General features: G+C 40.5%; 1 protein-coding gene across 4 annotated transcripts in view; it reads right to left on the bottom strand.

Annotated features, from left to right (window-relative positions):
* The window catches only part of LOC124720244 (putative sodium-dependent multivitamin transporter), a 51,974-nt gene that overhangs the window by 15,358 nt on the left and 19,424 nt on the right, over positions 1-17,192 (bottom strand). For 3 of the 4 annotated variants that reach the window (XM_047245562.1, XM_047245561.1, XM_047245560.1), the window contains exons 2-4: positions 12,327-12,551; positions 7,972-8,123; positions 1,117-1,311 (exon numbers count right to left, since the gene is read on the bottom strand). In XM_047245562.1, the coding sequence (XP_047101518.1) occupies positions 1,117-1,311; positions 7,972-8,123; positions 12,327-12,443 (464 nt within the window). In that variant the 5' untranslated portion in view covers positions 12,444-12,551. Of the gene's footprint in view, positions 1-1,116; positions 1,312-7,971; positions 8,124-12,326; positions 12,552-15,223; positions 15,499-17,192 lie in introns of those variants that run through there. The other variant, XM_047245564.1, reaches the window with a different exon arrangement.

The following is a 17,192-nucleotide window of genomic DNA, read 5'->3' as shown; positions in this document are numbered from 1 at the left end:
ATGTGTGGCAGACTGGCAGAGGGTCTGCTATTACGTTTCGAGAACATGATAGTCTGAGAAATTTGAGGTCTACTTTAAGTAGCCACTTATGTGATTCTGGCCACTCCATAACAGATGTAGTCAATAATTTAAAGGTCTTACACAGAGAAGTGAAGGACTAGATCTTTAAAGGATGAGATTGAAATTATGTGGAGTCTAAAGCTATACCCCAAACACATCCTTAACAATCAGCTGGAGTTAAGACGTTAAAATATACTGTCTAACTTTGATTACCTTTCAAAGATGTAGTGTCATATTTGCTTGGTTATTGATCCTGGGCTTGTTGTTACATGTTCTTACATCTGGTCTATTTGGTTTTACAATTTTTTTGCCGACATATTTTATAATTTATATGATTATGCTGTGTAACAGAGGCCTCAAACATTCCCAAGATATTTTGATTGAATAAAAATGTTTGTAGCTTTCCCTGCTATGTGCACGGTGATGCTAGTGCCCTCCATGATACACATGAACACACTGGCACACTGAGCAGGCTGAAGCATTGCTGTCTGCAGCTTCCCAGTATGAAGTGAGGATTCATAACCAGGGGCGTTCAATGTATCTAGCTGGGGCTTTTACTTTTCTTGTTTTTTTATTTTGCTCTTTTCACTGTAGGTAGGTGCACATTTAATATTTCAGTTTTCAACCTGTCAATTTGAATTACGACATCCCGCTTGTTGTGGGTAACAGTACTTTACTTTGAGATGTCGTCCCCCACTCCTTTTTGTATCAGGGGTTAAACATTTCACTGATGTGTATTTCATATTGGTTGTCATCAGCATAGGTTATTAGGATAGCTATCTGTTTATCATAATGTTCATTGTACATTTCCTATCTTGTACACCTGAAGATGTGATTTTAAATCACGAAAGTTTTTGTGTTCCCATAATAGTTCATATACAAGTGAAAGAGGTTTATTTCAGAAACACTTCATAATTAACTCCACCACTAAAACAGTTTTTAATTCAACAGTGAATGTGTCTCCAAAGAGATTATATCTGAAATTGACTGCCTAATCACTTGTCAGGGCATCGCTCAGCTGGAGACAGTGCTGCCACTGTTACCACTGCCACTCACCCTGCCCCTCTCCTCACGAGCAGCGCCCTCCGGACTGGCGGCACGAAGAGGTCGGGGTCTGGTGGCGGCACGCTGCGGTCCCCCTCGCAGGTGATGCCCGCCACCCACGACGCAACGGCGCCCACGACGAGTGTCAGCAGGAATCCCAGCACGACGACCCACAGGTACGACACGCGGTACAGGTAGAAGTACTCGCTGCAATGTGGGGGATAATACGTATTGTACATACGTGTAACATGTGGATCCCAGGAGTGGGGTGCGTGTGACATCACGATATAACTGCCGATGTTCTTGTTGTGGTCTTCAGTCCAGAGACTGGTTTGATGCAGCTCTCCGTGCTACTCTAACCTGTGCAAGCTTCTTCATCTCCCAGTACTTACTGCATCCTACATCCTTCTGAATCTGTTTATTGTATTCATCTCTTGGTCTCCCTCTACGATTTTTACCCTCCACGCTGCCCTCCAATACTAAATTGGTGATCCCTTGATGCCTCAGAATATGTCCTACCAACCAATCCCTTCTTCTAGTCAAGTTGTGCCACAAACTCCTCTTCTCCCCTATTCTGTTCAATAGCTCCTCATTAGTTATGTGATCTACCCATTTAATCTTGAGCATTCTTCTGTAGCACCACATTTTGAAAACTTCTATTCTCTTCTTGTCTAAACTACTTATCATCCACATTTCACTTCCATACGTTTCTACACTCCATACAAATACTTTCAGAAACGACTTCCTGACACTTAAATCTATACTCAATGTTAACAAATTTCTCTCCTTCAGAAATGCTTTTCTAGCCATTGCCAGTCTACATTTTATATCCTCTCTACTTTGACCATTGTGAGTTATTTTGCGCCCCAAATAGCAAAACTCATTTACTACTTTAAGCGTCTCATTTCTTAATATAATTCCCTCAGCATCACCCAATTTAATTCGAGTAGATTCCATTATCCTCGTTTCGCTTTTGTTGATGTTCATCTCATATCATCCTTTTAAGACACTGTCCATTCCGTTCAGCTGCTCTTCCAGGTTCTTAGGTGTGTCTGACAGAATTACAATGTCATCGGCAAACCACAAAGTTTTTATTTCTCCTCCATGGATTTTAATTCCTACTCCAAATTTTTCTTTTGCTTCCTTTACTGCTTGCTCAATATACAGATTGAATAACATTGGGGATAGGCTACAACCCTGTCACAGTCCCTTCCCAACCACTGCTTCCCTTTCATGCCCCTTAAGTCTGCAATCTGGTTTCTGTACAAATTGTAAATAGCCTTTCTCTCCCTGTATTTTACTCCTGCCATCTTCAGAATTTGAAAGAGAGTATTCCAATCAACTTTGTCAAACACAGGCTTGCCTTTCCTTAATCTATTCTCTAAGATAAGTCATAGGGTCAGTATAGCCTCACATGTTCCAACATTTCTACTGCCAATACGGAATTTTAATTGAACGCTACTCTTTCCGTTTACTAAACTACCCCATACACTGTGCATTTTTTCATACTTCCATCCTTTTATTCTCAGGTGATGCTTCATTCCACTATTATGAGCCACATTTGAATGTTTTCTGCATATTCTTTACTGATTTTATGTTAATCTCGTTTTATGAGACATTGTATTTCATTAATAGTTGCTTGTAGGTGGAAGGTACACAGTGTTTCAATAGCTTTTCAATAAATTATTAGGAACAGTATAAATGTATTGAAGTACTCATATATGTAGAAATGTTAAGAATAATCAAGAAGTTAGTATTGATTAGAATGAAAGCAGTTGCTGACGTGTGTGAATATTACCAGACTATCAGTTTAGTAAGTCATGGTTGTAAAATACTAAAACAAGTTCTTTACAGAAGAATGGAAGAACTGGTAGAAGCTGACCTGGTGGAAAGTTTGTATAGATTCTGGAGAAATGCAGCAAAATATGAGGCAATAGTGATCCTACAACTTATCTTAGAAGATACATTAAGGAAAGGCAACACTACATTTACAGTATTTGTAGACTTAAGAAAGCTTTTGACAGCCTTGACTGGAATGCTCTCTTTTAAATCCTGAAGATAGTAGGGGTAAAATACAGGGAGCAAGAGGCTATTTACACCATGTGGAAGTTATAACAGTTGGGGGAATAGAGGAAAGCAGTCATTGAGTGAGTGAGGCAGGATTGTAGGTCTATCACTAATGTTATTCAATCTGTACATTGAGCAAGAAGAAAAGGAAACCTAAGAAATATTTGGAGTAGGCATTAAAGTTCAAGGAGAAGAAATAAAACTTCTGAGGTCTGTCAATGACAGTGTAATTCCCTCAGAGGCAGCAAAGGCCTTGGAAGTGCAGTTGAAAATTATGGACAGTGTCTTGAGAGGAGGATATAAGATAAACATCAACTAAAGCAAAACAAGGATAATTGGATATAGTTTAATTAAACCAAGTTATGCTATGGGGATTAAATTAGGAAATGACACACTTGAAACAGTAGACGAGTTCTGTTATTTGGGCATCAAAATAACTTAGGATGACTGAAGTAGAGAGGACATAAAATTTAGACTGGCAATGGCAAGTAAGGCGTTTCTGAAGAAGAGAAATTATGTTAAAATTGAGTATCAATTTAAGCTTTAGGAAGTCACTTCTGAAGCTATTTTTATCAGTGTATGTAGCCATGTTCGGAAGATAGAGTTCACACATGAAGAGACTAGAAGCCTCTGAAATGGGGTGCTATAGAAGAGTGTTGTAAATTTAATGCCTAGATTGTGTAACTAATGAGGAGGTACTAAATACAGTTGGGGGGCACAACCGCACTAGAGGAAGTAATCGGTTGATAGGAGACATTCTGAGATACCAGGTGATCAATTCTGTACTGGAGGGAAGTGGGGGTGGGAGGGAAGGGGGCTGTAAAAATCATACAGGGAGACCAAGACATGAACAGAGTAAGCAGATTCAGTAGGATGTACGTTGCAGTAGTTACTCAGAGATGGAGAGTCTTGCACAGGCTAGAGTAGCATGGAGAGCTGCATCAAACCAGTCTCTGGACTGAAGGCCACAACAACAGCAATAACAAATAATAATAATAATAATAATAATAATAATAATAATAATAAATAACAAAATATATGTTCACATTTTGTGCATGTCCAGGTGTGCAATGGGAACATGTGGTGATAAACACTGGAACCAATCCTTATATCGTTCAGTGTAATAGCATCGGTGCTCTTTTTACACACTCGTGATCTACAGCCTTAACTAAGACAGGTAGTGCAAAGCTGATCTTCACTAATTTTCTCTTTTAGTTCCAGGTGAGAACATAGGAAGGCAGGTTGTGGTGTCGACACTGCATTATCTGTGGCTAACATTATCCCAGGCTGAAGTTATCGCTGAATTGTTACTCGATATTTTATTAAAAAGATTTATGAATATAAGTCCTATATGCTATGGAAGGTAGAAAGTGTACGAGATGTGGCAGTAGCTGCTCCATGCCTGCTCGGGTGACTTTTGGCACCCACTGTCCACAACCTCCTCACTGCCCCACTACTACTGCAGGCTGACACCACCGTGGACAGTGAAGCTCTTGACACTGTGCTTCCAGGTGACCAGCTGAGTTGCGAAATGCACGTTCCTGTATGATATTTCAACAACAGACACAGTTGTCACCTTTGGGAGCTGCTAGCTGGGTCACTATGCATACTTGCTGCCTGGCCTACAACTGGACCGAAACACTGTCTACGTCACACAGTTATTCGTAGCTGAGACTGATTCCTAGTGCCAGTTACACACTGTGATCCTCTTTTGTTTTTCAGAGACCGCACTGATATTCCGTGAAATGCAAATGCCTTCAGTGTTTACCACCCCTGGTGGGCAAGGTGCCCAGCCTTATTTAAACTGCTATCTCCATCCCAGTTTACTAAACTTTTTGGACTTCTTTGTATTGCTAGAATCCTTAATTACAGCGTCCCAGAAACTTTGTGTTTACACGAGGACACTGGCCTTAGAGCATTTCATCTTGAGATTATATCAGAGGCAGTGCTCAGCAACAACTGATTTGCCAAGCTGTTTTAGTTGGGTGTGCCAGTGAACCTGTTCTCAATTGTTCTACTAGTCTGCCCGATGTAAGATATGCTACATACACTTGACCTTCTGAGAAGAACATCATCTCTAATATTGCAAGCCACATTGCTTATCTTTGTTGACGTGAGTGAAAGACTGTGGATGCCATTTTCCATACAGGCATACTAATTTCAGTAGATATTGAGTAATTATTTGTATGTAACCTCCCCCCCCCCCCCACCCCACCCCCACCCCCCTGTATCTCAGGAGTTGATTACAAAGCCCACTCAGTGTACCAATCCAACTAACCTCTATTTCAATACACTTCTTGTAGATGATATAATTCTGCAGCAGTGCTCTCATGATATGACACTACACGAGGAAGGCTTTGTTGCAATGCCCATAGTTCGTAATAATGGCACAGTACAATGAGCCTACACCTGTGTAGTTCTGGAGTACATCGGATAGTGATTCAGCTGGAACTAATGTATAAAGTAATATATCTTTTGTTATTATAATATTTTGTAACAATAGCAAAGTGTATTTCCTTAGTTTTAATTTATTGATTTATTTTGATGTTTGGGGACCCATGTTTCTTATGTCACATTTAACTATATTCCTTTATTTCTGAAAGCCTATGCCTTTGTATTTTGAGTTTCCAGGATGAAATACTGATAACCATATGTGAAAAATTATGTTCCCATTTATCAATTATCAGCAGAGAATTTTGGTCTTATCAATATTTAAAACTGTTAAAACCCCATTTTAAATTTATTGCATCTGACACTAATTGATTATTCAAGCTTAACAAAACTTAAATCACTATTTGGTTAAGGTATTATACACATTCCATTTGTGAACAAATATTGATATGAGTGATACTCTACAATCCATCTTATATCTTTGGTTTATGTTTCTCTAGCTGGAGGTAGTTGGCAGTGAGCTGTGGAGAAAGGAACCCGTTTTGTAGCTGTGTTGATGATCAGACATGTGGAGGCAAAACTGCAACTTCTCTCCATTGCACCCATGTGAAACACATTGTTTATGTGTGAACAAATCTGAAAAACTGAAATTTATTATTTTATTTATTTCTTTATTTTTTTTTAAGAATTTTATTTTATACCTGATTAGATAATTCTGAGAACATGACAGAAATGCATTGTTGACTATTTTATTGCATGAATGAATTGTGCTAGTATACTGAGACCAAGAAGGAGAAGGATATATTGTTCTGAAACGTTGTCAAGATCCAGACACCCTTTTGATAAAATCATACCCCATTTTTTTTCCAGACAGCAAGCAAGAACAACAAGTACAACAATGTACTTATGATTAGTGTTATTCTTAACTATTTATTGTTCACTATGTTAATGAAATATTTCTAGCACCTGAGCCCTGCAATTTCTTTTAGTCAACTCTACATATCGTGTCCACAGACAGACGTGTGACTTTTTATTGCAACAGTTATTCAAACATATTTTAATCATACAGCAGGACACGGTGGCTTTAGAAGACCCATTACATACCAGCTAGCAAAATATCTGGGACACCAAGAGAATGTGTATTTCAGAAAAAATTGTGTCATCTCAGTAAAACAAACATGTGAAGCAGTGCAGCAGGAGCTAGGAGTCAAACTCAGCTATAAATAGTGGTGTAATACAAATTTTAACATCATTCTTTACAAAAAGATATCTCCAAGTCAAAAACAAAGTCATATTCTATGCGAACATGGGAACATGTCTTTCAGCACCCATGTAAGGAACTATAATCTGGGAACTTCCCTCCATTACTCAACAAAATAGACCAATTAGTACAAAATAAGTCATTAGGTGGAATCCTTGGGAATCTCTGTGCACCCCCCCCCCCCTTCCTTCCCTTCCAAATTGGGGCATCTTTACATTCTCACTGTGCACTCAGAGCTGTGAGGAGCGATGTGACGCGCGGTCGACAGGTGTATTACAGACACTGTCCTACAGATCTGTGCAAAACTTCATCAGGGTTTCACTGTGGTTTCCTTTTTTGCAACTGATTGGACCTTACTTTCTGAATAGCCCTCGTATGACTTTCTTAAAAAAAAAAAAAAAAAAAAAAAAAAAAAAAAAAAAAAAAAAAAAAAAAAAAAAAAAAAGGTAAATCAAGTGTGGAATGTAACAACATTATGAAAAAGATAATTGCAGTCTCTGGCTACTGAGACCTGACTTGGTTTGTGGCCTCATCAGACAGAGACTGCTGTCATGTGTGAGTGAGCCCCATTTGAATGTCTCTGTGTGGGGGGGGACGTGCGCCCAATGAGGTCTTGTTGGCCAAACCCTCATTTTCTGGTGCCTGTCTGCAACTCAGTATATCTGCTATATGGTGAGTAGCAACTATACTTTTCACAATACTGTTACTAAGAAATGAGATTTATGAAGAAGAATCTAGACCCCAAAACAGGTTCTATGTGCTATTAAAAATTACATATCAATAAGTAAAGTTTTTCCTCTGTAGCATGGAACCCGTGAGGTGTGGAACTAACAACTTATGACCCAAACCTTCCCCCAAGGGGATCAAAAGAATGTGTGCCTTCAAGGTTATAAACTAAATATTTTAATGTCATGCAGGTGATAGCAAAGGTGATATAATGTGTGAAAAAAGGGAAAAAAATTGAATTTTGTGAGAGTCCAGGCAGCAGGTACACTTATCAATACATCTCACGTCAACTGAAGAAGATGACTGCATCAGTCGTTGAAGTATCGTGTGGAATAATGGACCTGACAACTCTGCTGAGCACCCAAAAGTACAGTGTTAATTTATGACGCTGCGGAAATGTTTGAGGAGATGCTGCGGCCAACCTTGGGTCCTGGGTGGGCGGCAGCGGTGTGGCCGTTATGTTGAAGTCGCAGCCATCCGTCCTCGTGGGCAGCCTTACTGCGTCCGGCCGGGGGACGCCGAAGCCGACCCACATGGAGAAGGTGAGCCCCGTGGCAAGGCCCGTTATGGCTCCCTGCAACACCGTCACATAGCAGTAGGCCTCAGTGGGAAGAGGTGATGAAAAATAGTCAAAAGAGTCTGCAGGCATCTGAGAAAAGTTCACGTCGCTCTTTCAGTTGACGGTGAGCAGAAAGAACTGAAGGATGAGAAAGCCTCGTGGGCATCTGTAGATATTTATGCAATCTGGGCAAGACTAATACTGCCATTTCTGATACCAAAGTATTTGGGAAATTCGTGTCGATTGTTAAGAAAAGTAACGAGGAAAAATGTCACTGATTACTACCCTTAAAAGTGAAGCAATGGGAAACGAACTTAACCATCCAGTGGGTTCACCATTTTTCATAACACAAGCCGGCATACGGTATACTTTGTACACTTGTAAAGAGTAGTGGTCTTTATGATACCGAGATTAAGATGTGTGAGCAAAATCATTGTTTAATCTTAGTTAGATTACACAACCGTATAATAAACTTACATACCCTTGCTAAAGCATTGCTTAACTAAACTATAATGAAATAAACTTTCATTACGTCGCTCTGTTGCCAAGGATAGGTGTTACTTCTCGGTAATGACCCACGGTATACAGCTGCATCAGACCCCAACTAACCTATTATTTGATTACTAATTAACTCGTAGAGAACAGCTTCATTAGGGGGTTTTGCTGCTAGCTCACCATCTGTGTCACTTTCGTGCGTGACCCATGAATTTTTTTTGTTTCCTAACACGCTGTTTATTTTATGTTACTGCTAATCACTTGGACATATGTCAATCACCAACCTAGCTGATGCAAAAACGAAGGAATTGGTATAGCCCCACAACTGTGAAACAACAATGGAATAGTGCAAAACAGTGTCATTTGTGTTGGCGGACTTTTTACTGATTGCTGCTGCTTAATGATGTCGGCAAAGATACGGACATTCTATAGTTCACAAAGCTGACCATCAACTGAGCTGTGTGTTAATAAATGTGAAGAGAAACGAACACATTGTTCCACAGTGTTGGGATATCATTTAATAACAGTGCACCACATTCAACTATCAAGCAGCAGAAGGTGCAGATGTTTATGTGCAAGTTCGGTAAGCTAAAACTGTTATATGACATATACTGAGCTGTTACAATTCTCGCAATGTCTGTCTCAGTTTCACGGATGGCTGCCGTCAGGTCAGTAAGTTGACCTTAACACTGGAATAGCAGTCTTGCATGGCTAAAACTGGTGTCTCATGCGTCAATTCCTTTACAGATACAAAGCGAGCTGGTGCATTGGTTAGCACGCTGGACTCCTACCTGGGAGGGCCACAGTTCAAATCTGTGTCTCGTCATCCACATTTAGGTTTTCCATGATTTCTCAAAATGAATCCAGCCAAACTCCAGGATGATGCCTTTGGAAGGGCATAGCAAATTTTTTTCCACATCCTTGAACATCCTGAGCTTCTGCTCCGTCTACTGATCTCAATGTAGACTGGATTAAATACTAATGTTTCCTTCCTTTCTTTCTTTCTTCCTTCCTTCCCTTCACACATGTATTGCATATTCTCAGGATCCTCCAAAGTCCTGGTTTTTCAGAACTTTTGCTACAACTGGTTTCGAGATTTCATTTTATAATCATTCTTAGTATTATCTTCGGACAGGTGATATGAAAGCCTACACAAGCTATCATCCATTTTTTAACTGAGTGCTATCAGGTTCCCTCCTTTTATAATACCTTTTATCTTTCATTTATTCACACTTAAGGATCTATCAGAGTACTGCTCATCCTAATTGACAATTATTTTATAGACCGATCTAAAGCAAAAGGGCTAATCATTGCAGTTGGCACTATGGCACTATTAGTTCCTTTCTCAGGGAACAGAGATGGATAGATTGGGGAATGTTAGAAGGAGGGGTAGCTCACCTGGACACCAGAATGAAAAGGAGCCACTGATTGTGACAACGAGGGCAGAGAGGATGAAGGAGGGAAAGGGAAACTTTTCTGAAAAAGAGAAATACCTTAATTTCTAACACATATTTAAGTAAAAACAAAGATGAGGTGACTTACCGAACAAAAGCGCTGGCAGGTCGATAGAGACACAAACAAACACAAACATACACACAAAATTCAAGCTTTCGCAACAAACTGTTGCCTCATCAGGAAAGAGGAAAGGAGAGGGGAAGACGAAAGGAAGTGAGTTTTAAGGGAGAGGGTAAGGAGTCATTCCAATCCCGGGAGCGGAAAGACTCCTTACCCTCTCCCTTAAAACTCACTTCCTTTCGTCTTCCCCTCTCCTTCCCTCTTTCCTGATGAGGCAACAGTTTGTTGCGAAAGCTTGAATTTTGTGTGTATGTTTGTGTTTGTTTGTGTGTCTATCGACCTGCCAGCGCTTTTGTTCGGTAAGTCACCTCATCTTTGTTTTTATATATAATTTTTCCCACGTGGAATGTTTCCTTCCATTATATTGACATATTTAAGTAAGTTTTTTCTGGAAGAATTTGTTTGGAATGTGTCATTATATGGAAGTTAGACAAAAACAATAAACACTACAGACAAAAAGAAAATAGAACATTTTCAAAATGGGTGCTACAGAAGAATGCTAAGAGACATGTGGGTTGTTTGGATAATTACGGAAGAGGTACCAAATCAAAATGGAGAGAAAATAATTGTGGCACACCTGAAAAAAGATCAGATGAGTGGTACACATCTGGAGGCATCAAAGAATCATCAGTTTGGTAACGGACGGTAAGTATGGGGGACAGAAATTGCAGAGGGAGACCGAGGCTCAGACACAGCAAGCAGGTTCAAGTGATGAAGGTTGCAGTCATTAAGCAGCTTAGACATGACGTGTTTGGGGAGAGCTGTATGTAACCAGTTTGTTGGTGATGTTCAGTATGTAATGGAACAGCTCAATAGTATCAGTGAAGTATGTGATAGACTCCTAATTTCCTTTATGGTACAACAAGATATCTTCCACAATTTTTTTGGATTACAACATTAAAAAATTAGTGTAACATTCACACACAAACTAACAAAAATTTATATAAGGAAAAATATTTTCACACAAATAATGTAATTTTAAAACTGTCATGCATATTTTGTGCATTCATGTAACTAGAAACATTCTCCCCCTCCTCCTCCTCACCATCACCACAATTACTGCTACTGTTGGCATTAACATTGGATACTGAACTGGCTCTGAGCACTATGGGACTTAACATCTATGGTCATCAGTCCCCTAGAACTTACAACTACTTAAACCTAACTAACCTAAGGACAGCACACAACACCCAGCCACCACGAGGCAGAGAAAATCCCTGACCCCGCCGGGAATCGAACCCGGGAACCCGGGTGTGGGAAGCGAGAACGCTACCGCACGACCACGAGATGCGGGCTGATACTGAACTACAAAAATTAAAAATTAATTATAAATGAAATATGCAAGAAGTTGCTTATATTTACGATGTGATTGATACTTACAGCAAGCAATATCTTTGGATGTTTTGGACCCACTGACCCTTGGCGAGCAGCACCAGTTACAGTCTGACATGTTTTGGAAGTAAGTTTCCGTGTAGCATAAAGGCAAGGTGCATTGTGTTGTACAGGATGCGACAATTCAGATAGGGATTGTGAGGGTAAGATTAGAATAATTACTGCATGAACAGAGGCATTCAAAAATCATTCTTCCTGCAGTCCGTACGTGAATGCAATGGGAAGAAATCCTAATAACTGGTACAGTGGGACATACCATCTGTTACGCACTTCAGAGTGATGTGTATGGTAGAAATATAGATGTAAATTATCAGTAAAGATTGAATGAAATGTGGAGAAAAGAAGTAACCTGCCTGTTACAGATCGTTTAATATAGTACACACAACGAAATTTGAACCCTAAAATCTCTTCCGCATCTGTAGATGCCTTGTGCAAGCCACAACAAACCCTGATAATGAATTAACACTGAATGGCAGATAAAACAAAATCATTTATTTCAACACTGACAGAAAAACAGGTCTCATGTCGTCTCTTGTATGTACTTCTGAGAACACTGAGGGGTAATGGTACAAACAGATCACTGTAGGAGTTTGTCAGGCTTGCTATGTCTCATCTGCTTTACTTCAGTTATTTCATCACAGTGCCAATAACAATAGATAAGTGAGTTCACTACCGGTATACCTCGGCATCCCAGTTCTACACACCAGACCTCTCTAGCCGAGTCTCTGGCGAGGCAGCAGGACGAGGAGTACGTACCGGCTCGTTGGCGTGGGGCAGGAACATGCCGAGCGAGAAGAAGCCGAGCACGGGTCCGCCGACGGCGCCGAATATCGTGAGGCTGGCCTGCAGCACGCCACCGAGGAACTGCGCCATGAAAGCCAGTCCCAGAAACAGCAGTCCGAACACCAGTGCCAGCAGCTTCCCCACAAGCGGCGACCGCGACTCCCCCAGCGGGTGGCCCCGGTACCGCACGTACAGTGGCTGCCGAACACCGCAAAACTGCGTCACCGTTTCGTCACGAACGGCAATCGCACAGCTGGCTAGCGACCACGTACGCAGAGCCCCTGCACTAACACGGGAACCGATACCTGTCTCCGCAATGTTCCGGCGGTGGTCTCTCGGCAGTCTGCTCACGGTATCGTGACAGTAATCCGTATTTACACCGATAGGCCAAAATTGTGAGGCCGCTGCCTATTGCCAGATTCAGTGCAGCCTGGTGCACTGTAGGTATCTGATGTGAGAACAAGTCGCTACGAGCACTGTGGAAACTGCACAGCTCATTGGATTTTGCCGTACTACCGTCATTAGCATCTACGGACAGTGGTCGAAGGGTGGTGGAATCTAAAGTCAGTGACAAGGTGTTTAATGTCTGTGCCAGTTAACAGAGTGTGGAGGTCGGTGGCTTGCCTACTCTGTGAAGAAGCACGGATGGCAGTCTCAGCGATATCTGAACGAATTCACCATAAGCGGCGAGAACTAGCGGAAACTAGCAGTAAGCTCTTACATCTCCATTTATACATCAGTAACATAATGCAGTGTTATGACCGGAAGGTGGACTGTCTATGGTTCAGGACCATGGACCTCAGTGCAGAAATGGCAACTAATAGGCAAAAGAGGAAATTCGATGGCCTACAGAAAGGCAGAGGTGAAACATCAGTCGCTGGCAACTCTCGAACTGTGATTAACACGTCTGGGAGAGAATTAACAAAAGAGGAACATTCAGTTCTGTCGAAAGGAGGCAACTTTCCAGTCACGTCACTAAAGGTTCCTACGGAGGACATTATAGCGAATGTGGAGGCAGGGATCCGTTTGTTACCATCGCACTCCGCGGATGAAATCGGGACTGAAACAGCCAGAATATTACGCCAAGCGAAACCATCTACCAGCAATTTGTCTCAATCGGAAAGGAGGGCACTGAGGGAGATCAATGCGCGTAAGAGCATTATTGTACTTGCAGCTGATAAAGGAAATGCTACTGTTTTGCTGAACACCGAAGATTATCACAAGAAGATTAGTGACCTTTTGGATCCCACTATGTACAAAAAGCTTCAGAAGGATCCTACAACCAAAATATTGAGAAATACCAATCAACTGGTGAAACAATCTTCTCTTTCTTTGGATGATAAAAAACAACTCTGCAAAACGAAGCTTATCCATAAAGACTTTTTGGACTCCCAAAGGTGCATAAACCACAGGTCCCGTTGAGACCAATTGTGAGTGCCATAGGATCTCCGACACAAGAGGTGGCCAGATATCTCACCTGCTTGCTGCAACCACACATCGGCAGAACGGACAGTTACATTAACAACTCGGCGCATTTTATTGAAAAACTGAGGGAGATTAACATCAGCCCAAGTGATATTCTTGTGAGCTTCGATGTAGTGTTTACCATTGTGCCTGTAAACGAAGCTATTTCATATATAGCAGATATTTTTATGACTGACATAGTGGCTTTATTTAAACACTGCCTGACGACAACTTATTTCCAGTATAACTAGTTTTACGAACAGATCGACAGGGTGGCTGTGGGAAGCCCTCCCAGCCCAGCTGTTGCCAATTTATTTATGGAGATCTTCGAACAGCCAACGCTGCAGACTGCCAGTAAAAAGCGCGCTAAATGGTACCGCTATGTTGACACATTTGTAGTGTGGACTCATGGTGAAGAAGAGTTGGATGTCTTCTTGGTGCACCTGAACAGCATTAATCCGAAGATACAGTTTACGATGGAGAAAAAGAGCAATGGTCAACTCAATTTCATGGATGCGTCGGTAATTAAACGGGTGGATGGGACGCTGGGCCACAAGGTATATAGAAAGAACACTCACACGGATTGATACCTTCACAAGGAATCTAACCATCATCCTAGGCAAAAAAGAGGTGTCATTAAAACCTTGGTGGCCAGAGCCAACAAAATCAGCTATGTCCAGAGCAACAATGGTCACCTACTGGAAAAGTTTTCCTACCATTTATTAATAAGGTTACGGACCGTGTCGGGAAAGTTCTGGCCAAGTATGGGATCGAAACAATCTTCAGACCCACCAAGAAGATTAAGGAATATTTAAGAACTGCAAAAGACGCCCGACATCCCCTAGCAACACCTGGGGTATACAAAATTCCATGCAGTTGCGGACAAGTATATATTGGAACAACGAAAAGAAGTGTAAATACACGCTTAGCTGAACATAAAAGAAACTGTTGCTTAGGACACATCAAAAAATCGGCCGTAGCTGAGCATGTTTTTCGAGATGGGAATCATGAAATTAAATTTAATGAGACAAGTGTTCTAGCACGAACATCCCATTATCATGCGCGCTACTACTTATAATGATTATAATGTGAAAGTATGATTAATGAAGCATCAAATGCATGTAAACACGTCAAATGAGTTAGAAGAGAGATTGCATAATCAATGAAAAAGATTTTTATTTATTCAGGTCTAACATTAAAAACCTCTAAAATGACAGGCATCATCAATTTAATTACAGCTACCATGCTCTTAAGTAGAGAGAATGATAAAGTATTTTGTACATTTTTAGTTTAGTCAGCACAATAGACACACATTCATACTTGTTTACTTTTGCAGAATTATGTTATGCTTTTCCTTTTTAACAAGAAGAAACAAGAAAGCTTGTACTTATTGGCTCCGTTCTCACCTGATAGAAGCATGTAATGGATTTATCATCATTCTCACATCCCCAGCTGGACCTGTAAGAGCTTTGGCAACTATCTACTTATCATATTTCTTTTTGTTTCGCATTTGTTGTGTGGATCACTTGGCTTCCAGAAGCATATATGATACATATAGTGCTGTATCACCAACATTACTTGGTTTTTTTTTCCAGACCACTCCATCACTCACTCCAATTCAACCAGTGGAACAAGTGTGAGTGTAAGTAACTGTGAACCAAATGTAATCAAAGGCTGTTCACTTACGTACCATTTACAAAAGACAGAACATTTCTTGGCAGATGCTCATTCTCCTGTATCTTCTCCTGTGCAAACCAGGCTCCAGACAACAAAAATGATCTACAATTCAAAACAAATAAGAAAGTAGGCCCATCCAGTTAATGCATTTAAAAACAAACAAACAAACAAACAAACAAACAAACACACACACACACACACACACACACACACACACACACACACACACACACACACACACCTGCAACAGGTAGAATGGCCATAAGAGTGCATTACTGTTTTTTATGTTTTGTGTTGTTACCAGGTCTGGTACAACATAAAAAAGGCATGAACAGATTAGGACATTAAGTGGTCACTGTGAAGGAGACAGAGAAGCTGCATAATCATGTGAGAAGCGTTATCAGCACCTGCAGAGGCCTCATATTGAGTTTCCATTTGGGCAGATTTTCTAATTATGCAATATCCAAATTAAATTTTTGAAAACAGCTACAAGTCACACTTTTTTTGTTGTATTGACTGGTTTCACTCTTCAGATTAACAAGAGCATCATCAGAATATACACTGTAAAAGATAAAAATTGAGGCAATACAGGAAACTTACACTGACATCACATGAAGTACATATTCTCCTTCCAGTATGGTGATTTACATTTAAAGTTGGCTGACAGGCCTAAAGATTAATGTGGCTCTACTATAGTACTTAAACTTGTGTTTAAAGTGTGTTTAAAGTACAGCAGTAAACAATGACATAGATATGACAGCACGAGAGGAACATACAAGTAAATCTGTAAAAATCAAAATATCTTTCAAAATACATTATAAAAATACATATTTAAAATATCCATTCAAAAATGCACTCAAAACTACTGTTTTTAAAGATATTTCTAATAGGATGATATGGCAAGTAATATATGTTTCCAGAATGAGATTTTCACTCTGCAGCGGAGTGTGCGCTGATATGAAACTTCCTGGCAGAGCAAAACTGTATGCCGGACTGAGACTCGAACTCAGGATCTTTGCCTTTCGTGGGCAAGTGCTCTACCAAGCTCTACCACCTGGGCTACCCAAGCACGACTCACGCCCCGTCCTCAAAGCTTTATTTCTGCCAGTACCTCATCTCCTAACTTCCAAACTGTATATTAAATCATATACACACATCAAAAAAAGCTTTGCATCACCCCGGTTCCCAGAACTCCTGAAGACAGATATTGTCTGTGGATATTGTAATATTGTATCACAGACACAGTCCCTTTGACTGTTCAGAGCTCCACTAAAAGTGCCTAAAGATGTAAACAACCATGCATGAGCAGCACCTGTAATCTCCCCACGGAAAATTACCCTCTACCACGCAATAATTAATAATGGTCAACCAAATCATCCACATGTATTTACGTTTGAAAAGTATCTGATCAGATTTTCTAGTAATATATGCGCCGACAGCTCGTCGACGCCAAGGTATTTTTCTAGTACGTTTATTCTTTGGAACAACAGAGGTACAGAAATGTATGCTCCATGGTTATTATAGAGAGAGAAGGGAAGAGCTTCGGAAGTATCGGTTGGAAGATTGTCGGATTGCTAAAAGAGATTTTTTTTTTACTCTTCTTCGCTCTAAAGCGAGTTAGGAAAGTTTGTGCCGCTAGCGTGATAGGTAAAGAGAAAGAAAAACCTGTAAAAGCAAATTACATGAGACTTGGAACCA

The sequence above is a fragment of the Schistocerca piceifrons genome, chromosome 11, assembly GCF_021461385.2.
Source record: "Schistocerca piceifrons isolate TAMUIC-IGC-003096 chromosome 11, iqSchPice1.1, whole genome shotgun sequence".
NCBI classification, from domain to species: domain Eukaryota; kingdom Metazoa; phylum Arthropoda; class Insecta; order Orthoptera; family Acrididae; genus Schistocerca; species Schistocerca piceifrons.
Note: the sequence above shows the minus strand (reverse complement) of the source record. Positions and strands in the feature narration are given on the sequence as shown.